Here is a 27,548-nt window from a genome sequence, read left to right on the forward strand (position 1 = left end):
TTTAGTTAATGTACACACATATATTATATTTAAAAAGGTTCAATTTGAAATAAACCAACCCAAAAACTATTTGAATATAATTTTTGTGTCTTAATAATAATAGACTTTTTTTATTATTTCTAGCAATGTACATCCACTGTGAACGTAGTATATATAATATGCAGACGAAGATGCCAGCTGAGGCAAAATTGAGGCAATGCTAGTAGTAATAGCCGAGTTACTCAGGTGAAAGTTAGCCTCTTTTTGGACTCGGTAACGATTGTAGTCACTTACAATGTCACGGTAACGATTGTACACACGTAATGTACATTAGGCGGTCACGTTATTTAGTAAAAAAAAACAAAAAATCTTTTTTGTAAATATTCTTAAAAGCTACATGAAAATCACCAACAAAAAGTATTTAGAAATAATCTTTATTGTTTTGACTTCCAAACTTCTTTATTCTTCTACATCTATGTTTATCTCTTACCTCCGTCGGCAACAAATTAAAAATACTCGGAACTTTGTAATTATTTATTTATTTTTAAAAACATATTAAATATATATCGCGCACTCCTTTCAAGAACGTCACAAATCAAAAAACTTGATTTTTCAGGAGAACGTTTTTAAAGTTTAAAAAGAAATCTCAATGTAATAAAAATAAACATCAAGCCAATCATTGAACTTTTTACTGTGCAACAGATCTTTTTAGGCAAAACCTGAAGGTTTTTTTTCCATTTGAAAAATATTTAATATATTTAAAAAAATAATTTAACAATACCTTTTCTTCAAAATGCAAAAACAACATTTCCTGCCCTGTAGCGGGTAAATACTAAGTTAAAAATATACCGCTTTTGCTGGTATAAAATACATTTTCTGGGCATTCCGAAAACATGCACAACTCAAAATTCACGATTTTTGATTTATGACGTTCTTGAAAGGAGTAAGCGATATGTCATATATATATATATATATATATATATATATATATATATATATATATATATATATATATATATATATATATATATATATATATATATATATAATATTCCAGATAAGTAATGTCTATTTCTCATTTTGGGACATGGGATTAAGGTTAACAAGACTGGAACACAATTAATAAAGTTACAAAAAAGATTATTTTTTTTAATAACCAAAACTGGCCAACATGGCAAAATATAAAATCAATAAACAGGTAGTTATAATAAATAGACATAAGAAGCGTATTTAAAAGAAGTAAATGAGAAAAACATAAGGTAAGAAGCATATTTAAAATAAACAAATGAGAAAATATAAAAAAACGCTTCATCTTTGATGAGATGTCAAAAATTAATATGAAAGTATCTCCTGTACTTGGATAGTCTAGATAATCCAGATTTTGTGAACAAGTATTTGGACACACTCAAAATGTTGTAAATAAATTATGTGGTCAAATTATAAGCTTATATAATAAAAATGAAAATGATATTTTCTGGCGTTTCTCATGTGTGTGATTATAATCCAGGATTCGGACATCACATCCTAATAAAAGAGTTTCTGCTCAATAAAAGCTTCTTTTCATCTGACCAATAGATGTTTCTAGTGAAGTTCTAGTGATTCAAGTATGATGTTTCAAAATTGGTTCATATATATAGAGCCTCCAAGAATTTGAGTAGTGAGGTTGTCAATAATGGGTAGAATTGGTGAATGTTACACGTGTGTAAAGTGATCACTTAAACCAGCCTATGACGGTCGACAGCTCCGTAAATGCCCAGACTTCCATATTCTTCTTCATCTTTGATGAGATGTCAAAAAATAATATAATATTGAAGTGCTCTCCCATATTTATTGTTCACTCACCATCAACCCTTCGTTGTGTGTGAAATGGGTATCATAGTTGTGTACTAAAGGATGTATAATAACTAACGGAAGTAATTAGCAATCACAACGAAATGAGGTTATGATTTTGAAATTAATGTAAAATCACAGTAAATTAATGGGAATGCCCCAGAGTTCTCAATGTATTGTAGATTACTTTATTTTAAAATCATAATAAAAAAGTAAAAAAATTTATTGAAAATATTTATTTCCACTTTTCACGTAGGTAATATAAAAAAAAAATATCAAAAATAAAGATCTTATTTTAATTTTTAAGTATTTTTATAACATCGCAGGATGCTAATCCCTCATTAAAACAGGCCACAAGGCCTACACCAATAAGAAGAAGAAGAAGAAGAACAACAATATTTTTAATATTCATATTACAGTATTACTTTTGGTTACCTACTCACTTCTACTTTTTTACAAAATGTTTCTCATGTATATCGTCAAACACCGAGATTTCAATCTGCAGGTTTCGAAACGTACCCGTCTCTTCATCAGGACAATCACTACACTAGCATTCAATCAATACTACACGTCACTATTATAGCACTATTCATGCACTTATAACTTTATAAAATAATAATCATACGCTTTTTTTAGTCAACCCGAGGACCAACAATCACTAAAAATTACTGAACAATATGCGTTAAAGACGAGGTCTAACATGCACTGATTGCCACGGTGGTAGTAACGTGTAGTATTGATTGAATGCTGGTGAAGTATTGTCCTGACGAAGAGACGGGTACTTAAACATCTCGGTGAATGGTTTTATAGGTACTTACATAAGAAACAAAATATTTTTGAAAGAACCATTGTAAAGTAACATTGATTTGTCCTATCATATTGTGTGCTTTTTGTATTGTCATACTCTATCAATAAGTTTGAATTTCAAAGGTCCTCTAGGCATATGCATTGGTTTCATGTGGTAACCCAAGTCCTCATAGTGATATTCAATCTTGAAGTTTTGCACCATCTGAAAAAGGAAATATAGACATAATAAAAATAAAAATAAAATGTCATTATTTTGAAAAATTTAGTTTTTTTATTTAATTTATTGTTTCGGCATTCACTTTGTGGTAAAACATGATGAAATTGTAGTTGAGAATACTTTAAATATTATTAATATTTGAAGTATTCTCATTTACTTCTTCTTCATCTAAAAATAAAGTACAAATCACCTTGCATATGACAGTCTGCATCTCCAGGTCCGCGAATCGTTTCCCGAGACACATCCTCTTCCCATAGCCGAAGGGGAGGGACGCGAAGGGGTGGTGCTGTGGGCACTCCCCCTTTATCCTCATCCCCCCACCCTCCTCCTCCTGCACACTGGTTCCTGCCTTCAGCCAGCGTTCCGGCGTGAACTTGGTGCAGTCCGCGAAGTACTTCTCTTCAAGACATGCCAGATAATTCGTGAAAACAACCATGGTCTGAAAACCCAAAAAAAATACTAAGTCCATTTTTCATAAATTTCAGTTTTAACACTCTCCTTCTGCGATCTACATTTGACTTATGGAATGATTATTCCGGTAATCACGTGTGTTTTTTAACCTGTCTGGGAGCATGGACGTAAATGAATGTCAGTGCGAATTTTCCTTAAAGGAGTATCGACGTGAATGAACGTCGAAGTCCGTCTGTCAGTTAGTATGATGTAACTCAAGGGTGGCAACCCGCGGCCCGCCGGGTGTCTTTTTGTGGCCCGCGGAGCAAATCACACATTTTTATATAAGTGTACATAAAATCACCAAAAAAACATTCCATCATGCGTAGTTCGTATCATATCTTATGTATAAAAGTATTTCACTATCGCGACAATTTATTCTATGGTATATTCGTGTTAAAACAATCACAACATTTTGTGTTCGGCTTTTAACAACTAAGAATCACTGACGAGCATTTGGAATATTATTTGCGTGAAGCAACAAGATCAATCGTTATCAACATTGATTCATTTCGTTCTGACATACAAAATCAGATGTCTCACTAAAATTTATTTCATTTTGTTTATTTTTTGTATTGCCTAACTCTAATCTAATAAATATATTTCATTACTCATTTTTATTTTATCTTCTTAAACAACAATGTATTTCATATTTGCTTTGAATAATAAAATAAATTTTGTTTTACGGCCCGGTATGAAATCTCATTTCTAAAATTTGACCCGGCTTCTGAAAAGGTTGGCCACCCATGATTGTAACTTGTATAGCAATGACATCTGTGGATATTTGTGTGTAATTTTGTCATAATTCGGACTATTAAATTTAAAAAAAAAAGCATATTGCTTACTCCTTTTGGTATTTGATATCCATGTATCACACAATCCCGACTAAGATTTCTGGCGTTCCACAAAACGGTTGGGTACATTCTAGAATGAAAAAAATACCTTATTTATAATTATTTCACAACAAAAAACAGCCTGAATGATGCGTTTTATTAATCCATTTTTTTTCATAAAATGTGTAAATATTTTTAATCCACTAATAGAGAGTTAAATAAAAACTTTCATTTACATAAATGCAATAGACTCGGTTTTGCATGTCATGTATTGTGTGGGTCCGAATAAAAAAGATAATTAAATAACGGTTGAGCCTTTTTTCATATATTACCCCAAAATTGCGGAATAATACGGTGTTTAAAAATGATGCGAAATGCATCGAAACACGTGTCACAGTAGATTGTAAGAAATAGTGGTATTTACTAAGAAAAACATTAATTAAAAATGGATAGATTTTACCACAAAGTGACTGCCGAATCAATTAATGAAAATTAATCTTTTGATTAAAGAAATGTGTAATTATACTAAATTGTGTGCATTTTTATCAAACATAGATGGATTTTCGTATTCGATTATTTTGGTTGTGTGTGGGAAACAAAATACTGAAATAAAATAAAGAAAATGGAAAAAATTAGGTCGGAAGGAAGTTGCACAAAGTTTTCAAAGCTTTTCATAAACAAAATATTACAAACCTAAAGCATTCCTTTATGCAAGCTTTAAGGTAGTGCATACCCTCCAAGTTAGCAGCCGTGATGGGAGTATCCTTCGTTGGTAATATTGACATAATTTCCTTATGTAGCTTTTCCTGCGCTTCTTGGTGTAGTGACAATTGATAAAGGATCGACGACACGGCAGAACTAACCTTAAAATAATCATTTCATTGTTAAATATATCACTTTTATATTAATTAACTAATTATCACGCTACTTCCCCGCAGGAGTAAGCAGAGAGAATAGAACGCCACACAATTCTGTCTTTTCAAACAATCTTCGCCTCTTCCACGTTCGTGCATATCCTCATACATACCCGCCGATTATTTCAACTCCTGACCTTACTTGACCACTCCCGAGTATTTGAAATACTCAATCATGCCAAGTTTTCCTTAGTCTTCCTCTGCTTATATTACCAATCACATTCATAAAATTGTTTTACCATTCTTTCTTTACTCATTCGATTCACGTGCCCACTTTTATGTGTGTTAATTTTTTCAAGCAGTTTTGACGAGCGCCTTGGATGTATGGACGAGTACTACATCCCTGAAGATGACAAGGTGCTTGTCTAAACCGGTTGGAAAAAAGTATCAAAAATAAAAGTGGTTAAAAAAACAAGTTTGTGTTTTATTTTATTATTTATAGATTTGGCGTTTAATTTGTAGAACTCCATTTAAATTTATTTATTAAATGTTAAAATCAAACACTGAAAAAACACAGATAAACACATAAAAAATGTGACAAGTGTTTCGCCTTATTATGTATTTTTATGTGTTTTTCAACGTCACAAATTTATTTTTATGTGTGTTTTTTTTATGAATAAAATAGAGTTTAGTTTTACTAATAAAAAACAGTGTTTGATTTCAACATTTAATATATAAATTATTCTTGAAAGTTTTCAAAATGTGCCACAAAGTATCGGCAAAAAACATTCAAGGAATCACTCCCATTTCTTTTTATTTACTAAGAAAGTTAGGCTACAGGAATCACATCTATATATTTTTATTACATCTTTTTATTTACATCTTTTTATTTACTAAGAAAGTTAGGCTACAGGAAGTGGGGAGAGATTTAATCCATTTCATTTGTATGGACAAATTAAAAGTTCAAATTTTAACAGATTACTGCATCAATATTCAAGAAATCACTCTCATTTCTTCAATCTTTTTATTTACATAGGATAAAGGTAGGATACACGAAGTGGGGAGAAACTCCATCACTTTCATTTGTACGGACACATCTTTACAAGGTCAAATTTTAACAGGTTTTGTGAATCGGAGCATATTGTACGTATACTTACTGTATCGATACCCACAATGAACATTTCTAAAGCCATGACAACAGCAATTTGAGGATCATTCGTGTTGGAAGCCAATAGTCTCTGTAATAAGGAGAGATTCCTGTTGGAGTCGGGACTATCTTTATTTCTCTGGATTGCGGCTTCAATATGACGCAGACATATACTGCAAAAAATAACGAGATTATTACGAATGCACTATCAATAACAAGCAAACTATATACAACATTTTGAGTGTGTCCAAATACTTGTTAACAAAATCTGGATAGCAAGTATTTGGACACACTCAAAATGTTGGAAAGAAATTGTCTGGTCAAATTATAAGCTTAAATAATAAAAAATTTCTGGCGTTTCTCATGTGTGTGATTATAATCCAGGATTCGGACCTCACATACTAATATAAGAGTTTCTGCTTAGTAAAAAGCTTCTTTACATCTCACCAATAGATGTCTCTAGTGATTCAAGAACAAGGTTTCTAAATTGGTTCATATATACAGAACTTCCAAGAATTTGAGTAGTGTGGTTGTCAATAATGAGTACAACTGGTGAATGTTACACGTGTGTAAAGTGATCACTTAAACCAGCCTATGACGGTCGTCAGCCCCATAAATGCCCAGACTTCCATATTCTTCTTCATCTTTGATGAGATGTCAAAAAATAATAAGCAAACTATATACAAATATACAGTTTGCTTGTGTACACATAAATGTATTTGCTTGAATATTTTAATTTATTCATATAATTTATTTTTTATTTTTTAAACATTTATTTGTCAACTTTTTGCTGGTACCATACATACATTTATACGTTAACTTGATTGAATTAACGAAGGAAAGGTGATCAGCCTTCCGCTTCAGGTAGCAGAGTGAAAAAATCACTCATATTTGTTTCCCTCCCCCCCTGGGAATCGAACTCGGGACCTTCAACATGGTGGTAACATAACTAACATGCGGCAAAATATGAAATGTGCTAGAATTATAAAAGAGGGAAAGAATGCAAGGAATATATGGCTAAAACAAGCATGTATTCGAAGGGAGCGTTGTGTCAAAATTTCAAAGCATTCAGTCAATAACTTTATTCATATATACTCGTATATCGCACAGGCGAGCTTTTTGGGAATAAATGTATAGAGGGGTCTAAAATTTACAGAAAGCTGTTTACAGCTAGGAAAAATATATCGCTCACTCCTTTCAAGAACGTCATAAATCAAAAATCGTCAATTTTCAGTTGTGCATGTTTTCGGAATGCCCAGAAAATGTACCATATCCCAGCAAAAGCGGCATATTTTAAACTTAATATTTACCCGCTACAGGGCAAAAAGTGTTGTTTTTGTATTTTGAAGAAAAGGTATTTTTTAATTATTTTTTTAAATATACTAAATATTTTTCAAATGGAGAAAAAACCTTCAGGTTTTACCTTGAGAAAACTGTTGCACAGCAAAAAGTTCAATAAGTGGCTTGATATTTATTTTTAATACATTGTGTTCTATGTTTAAACTTTAAAAACGTTCTCCTGAAAAATCAAGTTTTTTGATTTACGACGTTCTTGAAAGGAGTGAGCGGTATATTCAATGAGATTTTGAACAAACTAAGAGTTACATTTTAATTTACAGAGATTTAAAAACGGATCAAAAAGAAAATTACTCTAAAGACCTAAGAAATTTTCAAACAGTGCGCAAGTCTTTTTGGAAATCCAGGCTAGCCAATCACGAGCGTCGTGAACGCTACGATTGCATACAAAGCCACCTAATGCCTCCTCCCAGAGGCTCCTTCTAAAGAAATTAAAATCATTTTCATAAATATTTCAACAGATGGCGTTAATGCAGGTATTAATACCCATTTTCTTACATACAAATTAATTGCAAAAATCTACCTAACTAACTAACTAGTTAACCATCACGCCGCTTCACCGCAGGGGTAGACAGATAGAATAGAACGCCACACCACACTCTGTCCTTGCAAACATTCTTCGCCTCTTCCACATTCATGCATCTCCTCATACATACTTTCCGATTGTTTCGACTCCTAACCTGACCGCTTTCAAGTATTTGGCATACCTGATGGTGACAAGTTTTTCTCGGTCTTCCTTTGCTTCTTTTTCCAATTACAATCGCCTCATAAATTTTTTATACCGTTCTTTCCTCACTTATTCGTTCTACACGTCCAAACCATCTCAACACACCTTTCTTAATTTTATCGATAATTCTTGTCTCAGCTTTTCATTCCTTCCTTATTTCACTATTCGAACATCCATCATACATCTACCTACTTCAAACAAAATTTGTTTTTTCTTTTATAGATTTTGGAGATTTTATTTTATTTTTTTTTTCAATGCATTTCGAGAAATGCAATGGATCATTTTCATGATGTGTTATTATTGGCTAAATTAATGTGAAAAATCACAGACTATTGGTAACATTCTTATTGAAATCTGTAGAGAAGTAAGGCTTGAAGGTTTAAACTTTAGATATTATAATAAAACGAAAAACGGACACCGCTAAACGTCATCAAATTTTACGTCCTCAGGTGTGTGTTTTTTTTAATTACCTAACGTCCAAGTGACTCTGAAATCTAGCTACGGCTTATGCAACACCGTTCATTATGTCCCTACTCAGGCTTCAACTTTATAAGTTTCATAGCCTATGCCTACTCGTGAGTGGATTTACTCTTTATATTTAAAGTTACTATGATTTCATGTAATTCATGAGTGAAAATTCTAGGCAAAAACTTTCGCATCGGGTGTGTTATGGGGCGTATCTCTTTATGTATCTGCTTTATAGAGCTGTAATAGTAGTAGTGTGGAATCGTTTCTGTGACGTCATTCGTTACTAAGTCAAATTTTGCAAAAGAAAATGAAAATATAATTATATCGGCTGTTATAAACACAAAACGAGTCTTACACAATCCTTTATAGGTTGAGTATGTTAAATTAGATATTACTACCGAGTGATAATACCCTATTGACCTCGAGAAAAACATAGGTTTACAGATGTCGACTGAAACAACTTTAGTGAATCCGCTAAATGCGATCTACGCGTATTTGATACGGAAGGCACAGCCCTGACCTAAATTGTTGACCTTAAACTTAATGCGTTCATAGAGACATGATAATGGTACAGGCATTTTTATTTTGAAAAAATATATATAATGCTTACACAATATCAACAAAAGAACAATGGAAACGTGTTTAAGACGGACTTGAGAAATATTGGCATTATTTTTTTATTACAAATTTATTCATTTTACGTTTTATTGACATCGTTCATTATTTTACATGTAAACATTTTGACATCTCATCATAGATGAAGAGGAATATGGAAGTCTGTGTATATACAGGGCTTATAACTTGTCATAGGTTGGTACAAGGCGAGATAATTAATATTCCAAAACTTAATTTTCTTTAAACCCAGATAAAATATAACGTAATTGAATTTTTTGCTTAAACCACCATTTTTCTATTAAAAAAAAAAGTTTTCTTCGAAATAAATTCGGTTTTGAAAAGAAAAGAGATATTGAAAGCAAAGGTGTTAAAAAAATATTTAATAATATTTTTTCAATATTTATTCTAACTAACCAACCAACCATCATGCCGCTTCTCCGCAGGGGGAGGCAGAAAGAATCGAACGCCACACCACTCTGTATTTGCAAACATTCTTTGCCTCTTCCACATATGAATGCATGAGCATCTATATTCATACATACCCGACAATAATTACAAATATTATTATATTTATTTTAAAAAACAAAATAGTCATTGAAAACAAAATTTAAATAAAAATAATAAATGTTTTGAATATTGAAAGCATTAACTTCGTGGATCATATTGATATATTATTTTGAGAAATAAAAAGACTTTGTGTTTTGATCCACTCACATTTTTATTAACCAACAAGTTTCGACAACAATTCTTCAGGGTTTAAATTAAACCCTGTCATAAATTAAACCCTGAAGAGGGCAACAGGTTATTGCCGAAACTAGTTGGTTAATAAAAATGTGAAGGGATCAAAACACAAAGCATTTTTATTTCTCAAAATAATATTAAAATAATAAAAATTGGGGGTGAAGTGACGTCCAGCTCACAGCGCAGCCGGATGCATACTGAATTCTTCTTGCGAGTAACGCCTTAATCAAGATTTTTCTTATTTTTTTAAACTTATTGTATGTGTATTTTTTAAGTGATTTCTTATTGAATGATTTTCTTGCTTGTTTTTTAATGAAATTTATTTATTTTTGAAATCACTAATCTACCAGAAATGCAATCACTTACCTCCAAATCGAATCCAAAGCCTTGATGTATTCTCTCCAAGTTGGCGTACTGAAGAACTTCCAGAATGGGAACTTGATTTCAAGCGTCCTCACATTTATAAAGAAAGTCGTGATCGCGTGAATCAGCTCCTGTGTGTCCTCGGGACACTTCTCGTCCAAACATCCTAACCTGGTGTCCAGAGCTATGCTTGCAATAGCTGGAATAATGAATAATAAAAATAGAGTACAATTTTACAGAAAAGTTACATCTATAAATTCATTCACTAAAATGAGTTTATACTGCCGATGGTTATGGCCGTAGGAAGAGCTACCGCTATGCTGAACAATATCACGCCGGATATTGATCTGTTACATGTAGCTCACTCCTTTCAAGAACGTCATAAATAAAAAAACTTGTTTTTTCAGGAGAACGTTTTTAAAGTTTAAAAATGTAATAAAATGTATTAAAAATAAATATCAAGCCACTTTTTACTGTGCAACAAATCTTTTTAGGTAAATCCTGATGGTTTTTTCTCCATTTGAAAAATATTTAGTAAATTAAAAAAAAATTAAAAAATACATTTTATGCAAAATGAAAAAACAACACTTTCTGCCCTGTAGCGGGTAAATATTAAGTTAAAAATATGCCTCTTTTGCTGGGATATAGTACATTTTCTAGGCATTCCGAAAACATGCACAACTGAAAATTGACAATTTTTGATTTATGACGTTCTTGAAAGGAGTGAGCGATGTGTCCGAGGGGGTATTCTGAAGCGGGATTCTTCTACACCTTTAACCAGAGTCTTCTTACTTACTTTTTTTAATTTATGTTTTGAATGTATACGCTTTAAATGTTAATTTGTAATGTATATAGTTATTAATATTGAATTTTCTATTTTATTTCTTTAATTAGCTTATATTACACTAATATAAACTATTATTTACACTTAATTTACATCACATGTATTTATATATAAAATACATATATATATATATATATATATATATATATATATATATATATATATATATATATATATATATATATATATATATATATATATATATATATATATATATATATATATATATATATATATATATATATATATATATATATATATATTTACATGTTCTTGCAGTAAACTTTTACAGTACAGACTCTTTTCATTCTTCATACATTCAGGCATCTCATCATACATTTTCAAACCCTTGCACATTAAACAATTTTGTGACTCGGTTTTTTTCAATAATGGCAGTCATATTTTATCCTTATTTCTAGTAATATGTTCTTGAAAATTTTTGTTTAACACTATTTTATCCTTAAAATATAAATAAATTGAATTGAAGCCTAAACTAGAGAAGTTTGGAAGTCATTAGAATAAGCCTACATCCGGCTGATAAAGAAGAAAAATAAAATTTTATATGGATATGTAACAGGTTTTTTCCAATGCATTTTACGAAATAGGTAAAAGTTGTAAAAAAACATATTTCGACAGGGTCAATGTCAATGTTTATGGATCATCACATATGCTAATGGATGAATTTCACTGGTGTAATGATTGAATTTGAAATGTGCATTTTTTGTGAATGAACCCAAACATAAAAATATGGTATCAGGAGAGAATGAGGTAATAGAATGCAGAATTTCCATGAATAATTATTGTTATACCATACATATAATAATGTTTCTTGAACATTTTTTGTAATCATGAAATAACAAAGTTAATGCCAAATTAATAAATAATGAGAAACATGCATGTATGTATGTATGTTTGTCCGCCTCCGTAGTGTAATGGTCAGCACGCTCGGCTACCGTTCTGGAGGTCCCGGGTTCGATTCCCAATGGGGGTAAAATAAATATAAGTGATTTTTTCACTGTAATATTTATTCAATATTACCATGGACTGGTACCTGAAGCGGAGGGCTGATCACCTTTCCTTCATGTGTAAACGATCAAGATAACACTGCGTTTATATGACACAGTGCCCTATGCACCATTGGGGTGCGGATAAGGGATTTATTATTATTATTATTATTATTATGTATGTAAAAAGTAAAAATGATTTGGAGTATGTAGGACTTACATTCTAGGGACCATTTGTTTAGTTCATTCATGAAATCGGCCGGCATTTCCTGATTTTCATCCTTGATCAGACGAGCTCTGAAAATGAGAAACGGTGGTTGTCAATAACAGGTAGAATTGGTGAATGTTACACGTGTGTAAAGTGATCACTTAAACCAGCCTATGACGGTTGTCAGCCCCGATAATGCACAGATTTCCATATTTCTTCTTCATCTTTGATGAGATGTCAAAAAATAATATGAAAAATAACTCATAATTGGAGATAATCCAGATTTGTGAATAAGTATTTGGACACACTTACAATGTTGTAGAATAAAAACCGTCTCTACCCTAGAATTTTCACGAAAGTTACATAAATTGCAAGCATTTTCCGAAAAAAAACTGACTTTCTGACCTCGTGACCTTGACTTTGACTTGGGGAAGGTCTAGAACCCGGGACTAGTGCCTACTCGGCTGTCCAAACTCAAAACACAGTAAGGGACATTTTTTGTGGTACGTTTTTTTTGCATTTTTGGACAGAATCTACTTAGATTCTACTCAGTCCAAAAATGCAAAAAAAAACGTACTACAAAAAAATGTCTCTTACTGTGTTTTAAGTCTGGACAGCCGTCAGTACTTGTGTCCTTGCATTCTTAGAAAATGAGTGCTATATCTGATTTACCTTTCGACCAGAGCCATTGCCGCTTCCTCGATAGCTCCTACATACAATTTAGCTGTTCTTGGTTGCAACATGGCCTGTTGCACTTTAGTGCGAAACGAGCTCCAAACATCGCCTTGGCTGCGAAAATATACATAAGAATATCATTAATAAATCATAGTAAATAAACATAATAATGTCATCAATAAATCGTAGTAAATAAACATAATAATATCACAAATAAAACAAAGTAATTAAATATAATAATGTCACAAATAAAACATAGTAAATAACCATAATAATATCATCAATAAATCGTATCGTTTTTTTACGGACACATATCTGTGGTGAAACAGAAGAGGGGCACAAGTCTCTAACATATACTATAGTATATGTGATAGATAATATAATATATGTTTATATTTATACATATAATATATGTTTATATATATACAAATATATATATATATATATATATATATATATATATATATATATATATATATATATATATATATATATATATATATATATATATATATATATATATATATATATATATATATATATATATATATATATATATATATATATATATATATATATATATATATATATATATATATATATATATATATATATATATATATATATATATATATATATATATATATATATATATATATATATATATATATGTATATATATATATATATATATATATATGTATATATATTATATATATATATATATATATATATATATATATATATATATATATATATATATAGATCAGACCTGCGTTTCAGGTACTTGTCCAGGGTAATATTAAATAATAGAGTGAAAAATCACTTATATTTATTCGACTCCCCCTAAGAATCGAACCCAGGACCTCAAGTACGGTAACCGATCGTGTTGACCATTACACTTTGGAGGCGGACGCCTCAACTTTCAAACAGCTGTCTATATAAAGTTTCATGAACTTTGACCAGTATCCCATCTGTGTTTTTTTGTTGATTGGAAGATATTGCGTTTTGCAATAAGCCAGAAAATTTTTATACTATCTTTGCAAGAAGTTTGATAAATAAATAAATAATTACCAGTACCTAATTAAAAATAAATACTTACACGCTTAAAACACCTCCATATTTTCCGAAAAAGTCTTTTCTCAGCTGCGTCTTGTAATATACCAGAGACGGCATTGAGGGTCTAAAGAAAAATATATTATTAAAACAACAATTGTGTATGGTATATTATATTAGGAGAAAAGGACATTACATTTTATTTTTTGACATCTCATCAAAGATCACTTTACACACGTGTAACATTCACCAATTCTACCCATTATTGACAACCACAATACTCAAATTCTTGGAAGTTCTATATATATGAACCAATTTCGAAACGTTGATCTTGAATCATTAGAACTTCACTAGAGACATCTATTGGTGAGATGAAAAGAAGCTTTTTATTGAGCAGAAACTCTTTTATTAGAATGTGAGGTCCGAATTCTGGATTATAATCACGCACATGAGAAACGCCAGAAAATATTATTTAAGCTTATAATTTTACCAGATAATTTATTTACAACATTTTGAGTGTGTCCAAATACTTGTTCACAAAATCTGGATTATGTCTAATTAAAGGAGTTATTTTCATATTATTTTTTGACATTTCATCAAAGATGAAGAAGAATATGGAAGTCTGGGCATTTACGGAGCTGACGACCGTCATATGCTGGTGTAAGTGTTCACTTTAAGTGACAAATTACATAATTGAAATGTACAATTTAGGGACCTTCAGCATTGTAGCCAAGTGTACTAACCACTATACCAGCCTTTTCTCTTTTAAACACATTATTTTCTACTTCAGATAAAATGTATTTTAAAACTTGTGATTTTAGTCTTAAGTATCTTTATATACTTTAAACATACATTTGAAAGTTTTACTATTTTAGTAATTTTTTGGAAAGGTTTATTTGTAGCATTGATTTTATCACATAAATTCAATACTACATTAATACATTACAATTAATATTTTAAAATTGGTAATTTTTGTTTTAAGTATTTTATTATTCATTTATAGTTTATATATAACTCTAATGCTCTGGATAAGTTCCATTTGAAAATTAATGCCGCCAAAACAAAATCAATGATCGTTGAAAAAGAGCAATCTGACCTCCATCCAACAATACTTCTCGGAAATAGAGTAATTCAACAGTTGGATCAATTCTGTTATCTGGGTAGCACGCTAACATATAACAATAAATGTACCCTAGACATAAAAAAGAGGATAACGCTAGCCAAGCAAACTTTTATGAAAAAGTACAGCCTCCTATCAAACAAACATTTAAAAATTGAAGTAAGAAAAGGATTCATAAAGGCTTTTGTTTGGAGTGTTTTGTTGTATGGGTGTGAAACCTGGACCATCCAAAAGTACGAAAAAGACCGGCTTGAAGCATTTGAGATGTGGGTTTGGAGGAAGATGACCAAAACATCATGGGTCGTAAGGAAGTCCAACGAAAAGGTGTTGCAGGACGTAAAAGAAAGAAAAGAGCTTATAAATCATATTTTGAAGAGGAAGGCCAAGCTAATAGGGCACTCAATTAGACATAGCACCTTTCTTAGCAACATCTTCGAAGGAAGAATCTTGGGAAAACGAACAAGAGGCCGCCCAAGAACTTCATACTTCCAGGATTTGAAGCGGCTCATGGACGTCTCCTCCTATTCGCAGCTCAAGAGGATGGCGACTGACAGAGACAAGTGGCTGACACAACAAGGCGCTGCCTTTAGAAGATGATGATGATGATATAACTAGAAGTTTTACTTTTTAAGTTAATTTTCATAAATACTTTTTGTAATCAAAAACGGTTTGTAAAATTGCAAAACCTTTTTTTATCATTTCATGTTTTTTTTTACATATTGCTCATATTCTTTGGCACGTTTTTTGGTTAAATTAAGTATCTTGTTTATTATCAAACTGAGTGAATTTCTCCACTTTAATGGTAGGGGAATCAGCCATATTTTGTTTACAACTACATTGTATTATAAAGACAACATAAAAAATATTAAAAATAATAAAATAAAAAACTCCGCGCAAGTTTGGTTCACCCAAGTATCTGCTTATATTTTTTAGTACATATACTCGTACCTGTTTGGGTGTTGATCTTCATTTCTGAAGACTTTCTGTATATCATCAGGATCTGCGATGAAAAGGATATCCGGTTTTCCTGGAATCCCAGTTAGCTTCAGACAAGGACCATAATCGTCGTATAATTTTTTTCCCATCTTATCGAGTCGCTCCAGTTCGAATTGACCTGTAACAAGGGAAAAAAACATCTATTAAAGGTCTTTAAATAAAATTTTCTCATGTTATTTTTATGTTATACAGTGGATTCAGTTTTAAAAGGTAAATAACGTGTATGTATCGCAAACATCGTATTGAAAAAGCATTTTTTGCCTAGGGCATTGCATGAAATTGATGTAATATTATTTTTTGACATCTCATGAAAGATGAAGAAGAATATGGAAGTGTGGGCATTTACGGGGCTGACGACCTTCATGGGCTGGTTTAAGTGATCATTTTACACACGTGTAACATTCACCAATTCTACCCATTATTGACAACCACACTACTCAAATTCTTGGAAGTTCAATAAATATAAACCAATTTCGAAACGTTGTTCTTGAATCGTTAGAACTTCACTAGAGACATCTATTAGTGAGATGAAAAGAAGCTTTTTTATTGAGCAGAAACTCTTTTATTGGTATGTGAGATCGGAATCCTGGATTATAATCACATACATGAGAAACGCCAGAAACAATTATTTTTTTCGTTTATTATATGAAGGCAAGATGATCATTCATGTGCTTCTACACTAACCCAGGGAAATATTTTAAAAATATTGTTAAAAAGACGTATTTTAACCCCATCTGAAAATCGAACCAGCGACCTCTTGCATTGTAGCGAAATGTGCCAAGCACGACACTGCGGAGGCGGACAAAAATACATACGAGTATATACTTTTATCCGCCTCCGTAGTGTAATGGTCAGCACGCTCGGCTACCGTTCTGGAGGTCCCGCGTTCGATTCCCAATGGGGGTAAAATAAATATAAGTGATTTTTCACTGTCATATTTATTCAATATTACCCTGGACTGGTTTCTGAAGCGGAGGGCTGATCACCTTTCCTTCATGTGTAAACGATCAAGATAACACTGCGTTTATATGACGCAGTGCCCTATACACCATTGGGATGCGGATAAGGTTTTTTTACATACTAGAGATGGTTGAAATAACAGAAAACTGTTGCTTTAAATCAGTTTTTCTTTTGAAACAGTTATATTATTTTGAAACCGTATGAAACTGGTTCAATGATTTACAGATTATTTTTCAGTAAGAGCTCCATAAAACACTTTAAACGTTTCTAAACTGTTATTTATAAACACTTTTTCCTTGTGAAAAGTGAACGTTGTATTTAAGGTTCAATATACGACAAATCGCAATTTCATTTTCTGTGAACCCAGGTTTGACGAATTTGATATTTTTCGCACAACTTTTTTGTATTGAAAATAACATGTTTTCTTCGAAATTAATATATCGTAGTCATACAGGAGAAAGTGACCAAGTGCATTTTTTACAAAACCGTAATCATTGACTATTTGATATCTTACTAGCTTAATATTGCCTTGAAAAATATCCCAAAGGATTTTAAACTTGGAAGTATAATATATTGACTTGGTAAAAATGACTAACTGCATCGATGTTCATTTTCTTGCCAAGCAAAAGTGACTTAAATGGCCCTCCTGAACATTTTACCTTTTGGTAGTTGGTCACTTTCTCCTGTACGACTACGATATAGTCTTGAAAAAAAAAGAGTTATAAAAAAATGTAAAAATATTTTTTCAGTACATATTCCAAAAACAAACAAAAATGCGATTTGCATGTAAAAAACAGACGTGACCCGACGACCGGCTCTATGCGTTGCTGGAAGCCAACTGAGTTTTATTAATGCGAATTTGGCCTTAAGGGTATACTCTCAAATTTACAAAGTGTCAAATTCAATGTATATTCAAATTTGGCAAATTGATATATTTTTTTCATTTGTAACTCCTTACCTTTCAATAACTCTTTTATTTGAAAGCCATATATTTATTTCGAAGAAAAACAAAAACGGCGTTTTAAGCAAAATATAAATGCGATTACGTTAAATGTTACCTGGGTTTAAAGAAAACCGAGTAACTCAGAGCAGCCGGTCGCTAATGAATTCTATTATTGCGAGTAAGGCCTTAATATTAAAACTTTCAAATGGATTTAATAATAAATATTTATTCCAGCTTGACTAAGTGGTGGGTGCAACACTTACTCTGCCATATATGTTACATTTTTTTGTATAAAATGAAATTAAAATACTTATTTATTTTTTTACAAAAATGTTAATAAAATTAGTATATAACCACTCACCGAGATTTTTACGTCTACCGGTTTCGAGACGTACCCGTCTCTTCGTCAGGACAATCACTAACACAGCATGCAAACAATACTACCCTTCACCATCATAGCACCATTGGTGAAGGGTAGTATTGTTTGCATGCTGTGTTAGTGATTGTCCTGACGAAGAGACGGGTACGTCTCGAAACCGGTAGACGTAAAAATCTCGGTGAGTGGTTATATACTAATCTTATTAACATTTTTGTAAAAAAATAAATAAGTAAAAATGACTAACCACAAAGTAAATGCTTTAAATATTAATAATATTGAGAATTAAATTAAAATAATTAACAAATTAAAGTAAAAAGAATGAAAAGAAACGGCGAAAGAATAAAAAAAAGATGAGAGATTTTGGAGAGATGTGCAGATGAAGATTATCTCGCTGGCAAACGCAGCACTCTTAAAAAAAAAAGTGTCTACCTTATGACGTCATATAACTAATTGCACATACGGTATAAAGAGTGGGATAAAACCACTTTTTCTTTTCTTAAGCCAGCTGACCCAAATTCTCAAGTATAATCACACACCAAATTGAGAGTTGCCGATATACAATACCCTACTATTCAAGATTTTAGAATCTGGTATTTTGTACTATTCGAACAAGGCTGTCTAGCAGAGTTGAAATTACAGTAAAAAAATAGCGTAGAGATTATTTATGAATTCATTATAAAGGGTGTTTTTTTAGAGATATACAAATTTAAATATCCCGCAGTAAAATTATGGTGGCACCTGCCGTGTGGCATAATGCGCCATCTAGTTGAAACCACAGCGCTGTCTCATCAATTCCATTCAACTGAGTTACGAAGAAGTCAATCATGGTCAATCAAATTCTTGAAAGTTCTATATATATGAACCAATTTATTAGAACCTCACTAGAGACATCTATTGGTGAGATGAAAAGAAGCTTTTTATGGAGCAGAACTCTTATATTAGTATTTGAGGTCCGAATCCTCGATTATGATAGTGAAGCTCTAATGATTCAAGAACAATGTTTCTAAATTGGTTAATTATTTGGAACTTCCAAGAATTTGAGTAGTGTGATTATCAATAATGGGTAGAATTGGTGAATGTTATTCGTGTGTAAAATGATCACTTAAACCAGCCTATGACAATCGTTAGCCCAGTAAATGCCCAGCCTTCCATATTCTTTTCCATCTTTTATGAGATGTCAAAAAAAATATGAAAAATAACTCCTATAATTGGAGATAATACAGATTTGTGGACAAGTATTTGGACACACTCAAAATATTTTTTAAAAATAATAATATATACTTTTAATAATATCTTTTTAAATACACCTTTCCTTCATGTGTAAACGATCAAGATAACACTGCGTTTATATGACGCAGTGCCCTATGCACCATTGGGGTGCGGATAAGGGTTTTATTATTATTTTTATTTATATTATTCTCAATATTATTAATATTTAAAGCATTTACTTTGTGGTTAGTCATTTTTACTTTTTTTTTTTTTTACAAAAATGTTAATAAAATTAGTATATAACCACTCACCGATGAGTGGTGAGTGGTTATATACTAATTTTATTAACATTTTGCGGTGAGTGGTTATATACTAATTTTATTAACATTTTTGTAAAAAAAATAAATAAGTATTATTATTTAATAATATCTACTTTTGCTTGTGTTACAATATGCCTCAGTTGACAAAGAATATTTTCGTTTTTTATCACTGGGCTACACCAGTGATTTCAATTTACTAAATTGCTCAAAATTAAAGACTTATCAACAAGTGTGTGTATATGAACTGTAAATTAACCCGTTGTAGATAAAAACAATTCTCACTTGAGTCTTATATTGATAAACTGAAGTGGAAATATAAACAATACGTCATTTTAAACACATTGCAGACAAATACTCGTATAACTAATGTTGATTTACGTTATTTCTTGTTTGATTATGCACTTATTTCTTCAGTGCATTTGTAACAAAATCAATATAAATAAAACTAAGAAGAAAAAAAGGAGAATTGTCATACGCCTTTAAGTTATATTCTCTGCTTACCTCTGTTACTTAGTTAGTTTTTATTTAAGACCTTACTCGCAAAAAATACATTGAATTCAATTAGCGACCGGCAGCGTGCTTAACAATTTTTTTTAGAATACATATTACAATTTTTTTAGGATCTGTATTTCTTCTTCATCAAACCATAGAGCACTGCGTCATACAAAAGCAGTGTTATCTTGATCGTTAACACACGAAGGGAAGGTGATCAGCCCTCCACTTAGGTTCAGGACTTGTGCCCAGGGTAATATTGAATAAATATTACAGTAATAAAATCACTAATATTTATTTGAAAAAATAAAAGGTAATTTAAAAAATATTTTCTTATATATGTTTTTAACTCCCTACATTTCAATAACTCTTTTTCTTTTCAAAACCTTATATTTATTCTGAAGGAAAACGTATTTTTTCAATACAAAAACGATGTTTAAAAAATACCTCAAATATTCTTCTAACGCTTACTTGCAATCATAGAATTTAATTTTAACTCCTTACTTTCATTTTTTTTCAATAATTTATTCGGCAGTCACTTTGTGGAAATATCTATCCATTTTTTATTTAAGTTTTACGTAGTAAATACCACTATTTCTAAAAAGTACTATTATTAACCTTTCAATATTTTTTTTTCCATAATAATATACATTTATTTCGAAGAAAAACTATTTTTTTCCATACAAAATCCTTGTTTTAAGAAAAAATACAATTACATCTTACGTCATAATTTACTTCGATTTAAAGAAAATTAAGTTACGTTTTATCGAATATTGCCTTAAACACAAAAAAAAAATACATGTCCGAATTAAATTTCTCATTTTATACTAATCCCTCACTCCTTTCAAGAAAGTCATAAATCGAAAATCGACAATTTTCAGTTGTGCACTTTTTTGGAGTGCCTAGAAAATGTACTATATCCCAGCAAAAGCGGCATATTTTTAACTTAATATTTACCCGCTACAGGGCAGAAAGTGTTGTTTTTGCATTTTGCAGAAAAGGTATTGTTTAATCATTTTTTTAAATATACTAAATATTTTTCAAATGGAGAAAAAACCTTCAGGTTTTACCCAAAAAGATCTGTTGTACAGTAAAAAAGTTCAATAAGTGGCTTGATATTTATTTTCAATACATTGTATTATATTTTTAAACTTTAAAAACGTTCTCCTGAAAAATCAAGTTTTTTTATTATGACGTTCTTGAAAGGAGTGAGTAAAATGTGACGCTGTTTTTGTAGCTTTGGGACTAACAAAATATCGATATTTCTTATTATCTTGTAATTATTGGAAATTATAATTGCTGGATACATGTAGTGAAAAGTATGTAGCTAGTAAATATAATAAATTTACGCGGGAATCAGAGCGTATCAGGAGAAATTTGTTGCATGATTTACGCGGTGCATTGTTCTTTACAAATAGAAAATAACGACTCCGTTCTGATTATAAAATTGCATTCTTTTGCATCTGAAGTCATTGATCTATTCTACATTTTTCCATTATAATGTACAACTTAAAAATAAAATTATTAAGTATAAATTACACGTTATTTGGCCATTCTCAAAATAAGAATACATTCATATAATGCTTTAAGTATTATTTGAATGCATTTTCCTCAAAAAATAAATTAAATTTATTATTTAAGGTAATAAAATATGTTATACATACAGTAAAATCTCAATATAACGGATAAATTAGGGGGAGGTTTTTTTATATGTATTTTTTAAAAAGGGTTTGACATAATTTATATTTTTGTAAACAATACATACGAATATAATTTATGTTTGAAGCACTAACTTGTGATTTTCCATTTATTATTAAAATATAACTTAACGTCTATCACAAAGTGACCAATGGATGTTAAGAAGAGTGTTTTAGTACCATACCACAAAGTTATCAATGCTTTTAATGTACAAAATACAAATATTTACATACCAAAAAAGGGCAAAAACCTCCAGCTATTTCCTAAAAGCGGTAAAGGCCTCGGCCCTGGAACTTGATCGTAACTCTTAGCGCATCTCCACTCTTTATCCTCCGCCGACATGTTCTCCTGGTAGTCAGGCTCCAGCAAGAAGCTGGCCTGAGGCGCAGCGCTGGACTTCCATCTGCTGAAGGAAGCCACCCTCGGATGCTGTTCATCCAACAGTCTGAAGACTCGCGATGTCAGTTTTGTCACCGCCATTTTGTTGTCATTCGAAGTCCAAAATGGATAAAATCTATAGAAAAAAAAAAACAAAACTTAAACCTGTTTTAATAATTTGTTTAAACCGGCAACATTCTCAAGACAAACACAATTACTCTCAAGTATCAAGGGGATCTGACGACACACACAGAAGAAGAAAAAGAATCCTGTTATGTGAGTTAATGGTTAACGATTGTAAGATCCCTCGGGATAAGATTTATACCAAATTAATGTATGTATTTCGCACACACGAAAACACTGAGAAAAAAGCTTGTAAGGTTTTAAGATTTGTAAAAGGTTTCAAGCTTTCTTTTTTTATGAAAAAGAAGCGGTTAGCTTCGAAACCGGTAGACGTAATAATTAAGTTATAATAAAATATTTACAGTGATTTCAAAACAAAGTTATATTTTAATTATAAAATCGAAAATCACAATGTTATTGCTTCAAATATAAATTATAATATATTACATGTTGTATAAAATAAAATGTTTTATATTTTTTAATATATTATTGGTTCGAAAAGTATTTATCCAAACAAGGATAAACGTATAGAAAAAGGAATTATGCATTAACCTGAAATATTTAAAAATAATAAAAAAAAATTATGCATTAATTTTAAATCAAACACAGATTTTTTGAGTCTACTAAGTTGTATTTTATTAACAAAAACACATAAAAAAATATATTGTGACAATTAGCCTTGAATAGGTTTTGCTTTGTTAGGGCATTATCAAACGAATGACATTCGTTTGATAATGCCCTAACAAGGCGAAACAATTCTCACAATATAATTTTTTAGGTGTTTTTGTTAATAAAATACAACTTAGTAGACTAAAAAAATCTGTGTTTGATTGAAAATTAATACATAATTTAAAATGGAGTTCTACAAACTAAACGCCATATCAATAAATAAAATAAAAATTATTATTGTTTCATAGTTAGGAAGTGACATATGGTATTCCAGATATCGATACGGTCCGCGAAATCATTGCCAAGGTTTTGTTACGTTTAAAACTTAGTAAATTTCTATTTGTTTATTCAAACAATAAGCGATTTTTTTATTTATGCTCATCGAAATTCAGTACTTTGAACACCTGCGAAAGATTTAGCTGGAGACTGAGGGAAACAAGTTAAAATAAAATTTCAAAAAATGATAATACGTTGAAAAAAATATTGTCTTAACAAGTAACAAACACGTTCTGTCATCGTTCCATGTTGGTTCCAGGCATCGTCAACTAATACAGTACCAACTCTCACAATTTTCCGGGGTGGATGGTAGGAAAAATCCCATTAAAAATCCCGATTTCCCGGTTAATCCAAAAATATGAAGAAAAAAATACAAAGACAAAATTAATACTGCTTTATATGCGATTATGTATACCTGCTTGCTTACCAAGACACACGTGTTGACAGCTTGACACTACTAGAGACAAACCTAAAAATTAATAATTTTCAAATAATTTTTTTGACATCTCAACATAGATGAAGAAGAATATGTATGTGAGGTCCGAATCCTGGATTTTATTCGCATACTAGATAAACGGTTGAAAATACCCTTTTAATTTTTATTTTTAGCTTATAATTTGACCGGTTATTTATTTACAACATTTTGAGTGTGTCCAAATACTTGTTCAGAAATCTGGATTATCTCGAATTAGGAGCTATTTTTAATTATTTTTTTTGACATCTTAACATAGATTAAGAAGAATATAGAAGTATGGCATTTACTGGGCATCGTAGCGTAATGAAAGAGTTTCAGCTTAATAAAAAGCTTCTCTCATCTCATCATAGATGTCTCCCATAAAATTCTAGTAAATTTACAGTTCGTTTCGAATTTAATCGATATAATTCGAAGTTCTTAGTTCTCAAGAAGAATTTGAGTAGTGTGGTTATCAATCATGGGTAGAATTGGTGAATGTTACATGTGTGTAAAGTGATCACTGAAACCATCCTATAACGGTCGTTAGCACCGTAAATGCCCATACTTTTATATTATCCTTCATCTATGTTGAGATGTTAATATGACATCTACATTTTTATTTAGTATATGACAAAATTCGTATAAAGCTAATCCCTTAGTTGGCACATGACGCATAGCAATATAACTTTACCTCGTGTTCAACTGCTAGAAAATTGCTGTCTTTTTCAAACGACGCCATTAAAAAACGTATAAAACGTAATGGAGCATAAAACAGTAGCCTTAATAAATACTGGTTCTTTGAAATTTATATTCATATTTTTATTATTCTCAAACCGCATCATTTTCTTTCTGTTTTTCTAAAAAATATTCGCGCATGTCACCAGTAAAGATTTGTTAAATTTATCGTGTCACAAATCTGGATTATCTCCAATTATAGGAGTTATTTCTCATATTATTTTCGTCAAAAAAGCTTCTTTTCATCTCACCAATAGATATCGCTAGTGAAGTTCTAGTGATTCAAGAATAAAGTTTCGAAATTAGTTCATAATATATATTGGTTCATATCATTGATGATAATAAGGAAGGCAAAGGAAAATGGGAGTTTAGGGAAGGAGGTAGCGGGAAATACTCAGGGAGGAGGTTTGGTGGACGGTTAGGATTTTAATGATAAAGAGAAATGTAAAAATTAATATCATATAAGTATACTACAATGCATAATTATATAGTAACATTTTGAGTGTGTCGACCATCATAGGTCAGCTCCGTAAATGCCCAGACTTCCATATTCTTCTTCATCTTTGATAAGATGTCAAAAAATAATATATAGTAAATATAAATAATATAAAAGCCCCCTTGAGACGACATTTCGTAAAAATGGCGCTGTATAAATTTATTAACAGTGAAATCGGTAACTTCCGTATGGAACCACTGGCCTGACGACGTTTTGTTAAAAATAAAATTGATCATCATCAAACAGGTTTTGGGTTTTTCGACCACATGTTCAGTAGGTACGTCATTCACGCCTGACCTTATGTATTGCCATTTCTAAAAGTATTTGCCTAGGCATTCACGAATTGAATATATTTAACTTCATGTAATTTTTGTCACTTTTTCGTCAATATTACTGTTATATTAACTTAACAGTTTTTGTACGCTTTTATTTGTTTTATCACAATGGTCAAATGTAACTGTGAATGTAGTAAAATAGCAAACAATAAAAAAGAGTTTTTCATTTCAAATTTGACCTTATGATAAAAAGTCCATTTAAAAAAACAGATAAGGCAGATTCCTTCCTCTTGTATCTTGTATCTTCATCCAGTTAAAATCATATTCATTTTTAATTTATGTTTTACTTAGTAGATATCACTATTTCTTCAAATCTACTTTCGATGCATTCCGCATCATTTTGAAACACCGTAGATTTTAAGAAATAGTGGTATTTACTAAGTAAAACATTAATTAAAAATGGATAGATTTTACCACAAAGTGACTGCCGAATCAATTAATGAAAATCATATTCACTGAAAAAATTACCGAGAAAATTTTTGGCACATTCAGGTATGTCAAATACTTGAAAGCGGTCAGGTTAGGAGTCGAAATGATCGGCGGGTGTGCATGAGAATATGCATGAATGTGGAAAATAGTGATGTGGCGTTTCATTCTCTCTCCCTACCTCTGCGGGGAAGCGAGTAGTTAGTTTATTGAAACAAATTACAATCGATCCGTATCATATGTGCTTAAAATCAACCTAAACGCTGCCATTTTAAACATAAATCTAATTTTAATGATAAACTACTTGATTTTACTCGTACTTTTTGTATGATTTTGCTTATTCAAGAAACGCCAATTTGTCAGTTGGTTTTGTTAAAAGCTACAAACCTTTTTTTTTATATCTTCTTCTTAATTAAATCCAACTGTATTCCACTGTTTCACCGTTTAATTTTATTTTTTTCGACGCGTATACTTTCACTAAAATCGCGCATAAAAATAAGCACTAGATCTTGAAGTATAACTGCTCCAATTTTATAATCATAAACGAACTAATCACTTTCTAAAAATACTTTGAAAAAATAATAAACACTAAATATTTTGAATTGATTTCCCGATAAAATTTACATACTATAATCATAAGTTTTCATGTAAAAATCGCCATTAAATCGCCTTCTGTATAATAAACCAATCAAACGGTCATAACTTCGTTCAAATTTGATAAATATTTATTTATATTATATAAATGCACATAGGATTCAAGACACTAGTGACTTGATAACATTGGCGATATTGCGTTTATTTGAGAGTTTTTTTTTTATTATCAAACAATATTTCGAGATGTGCGCACGAAGATACCGCCTGTAATGGTACCTTGGATCGACTAACCGAGAAATTTATAAAAATTCTGCCGAGAGTCGGTCAGGCCAGTTACGAAACGTGAAATTTTTGTGGACCACTGGCACTGTATTGTATGTATTTACGCAAGCATTTCATACTCGTGGTTCGGAAGTCGAATTATTGCAAATGGAACTTGAGATAAAATAAAATAGAATAACTTGTTATACACCGAATACAAAAACTCGGCAATGATTTCGCGGACCATATCGATATTTGGAATATGTCACTTCCTAACTATAAAACGATAATAATTACCAGGCCTTTTTTCCATGTAACGCACCTTTTTCACTGATAATTTTTATTATTTAATTACCAAAATCAATCAGACGAAACAATGTTTGTGCTTACGTAATTGCAATCTGTATTTATATAATTCGTCAAAATTATAAAATAAGGTATTATTTTTTGACATCTCATCAAAGATGAAGAAGAATATGGAAGTCTGGGCATTTACGGGGCTGACACCTGT

The 27,548-nt window shown here is 31.0% G+C and overlaps 1 protein-coding gene across 1 annotated transcript in view; it reads right to left on the reverse strand.

Annotated features, from left to right (window-relative positions):
* The window catches only part of LOC148313163 (uncharacterized), a 43,224-nt gene extending 16,160 nt beyond the window's left edge, over window positions 1-27,064 (reverse strand). The window contains exons 1-12 of the mRNA XM_088267057.1: window positions 26,570-27,064; window positions 22,524-22,804; window positions 16,242-16,407; window positions 14,220-14,300; window positions 13,116-13,232; window positions 12,456-12,532; window positions 10,391-10,586; window positions 6,128-6,290; window positions 4,810-4,979; window positions 4,129-4,207; window positions 3,024-3,272; window positions 2,714-2,818 (exon numbers count right to left, since the gene is read on the reverse strand). Coding sequence (XP_088123183.1) covers window positions 2,714-2,818; window positions 3,024-3,272; window positions 4,129-4,207; window positions 4,810-4,979; window positions 6,128-6,290; window positions 10,391-10,586; window positions 12,456-12,532; window positions 13,116-13,232; window positions 14,220-14,300; window positions 16,242-16,407; window positions 22,524-22,770 — 1,650 coding nt within the window. The 5' untranslated portion in view covers window positions 22,771-22,804; window positions 26,570-27,064. The remainder of the gene's footprint in view (window positions 1-2,713; window positions 2,819-3,023; window positions 3,273-4,128; window positions 4,208-4,809; window positions 4,980-6,127; window positions 6,291-10,390; window positions 10,587-12,455; window positions 12,533-13,115; window positions 13,233-14,219; window positions 14,301-16,241; window positions 16,408-22,523; window positions 22,805-26,569) is intronic.
* Window positions 27,065-27,548: the final 484 nt, after the last annotated feature.

This window comes from Brachycentrus maculatus, unplaced genomic scaffold (assembly GCF_059751285.1).
Source record: "Brachycentrus maculatus isolate JH-2025_06_01 unplaced genomic scaffold, ASM5975128v1 h1tg000017l, whole genome shotgun sequence".
NCBI classification, from domain to species: Eukaryota; Metazoa; Arthropoda; class Insecta; order Trichoptera; family Brachycentridae; genus Brachycentrus; species Brachycentrus maculatus.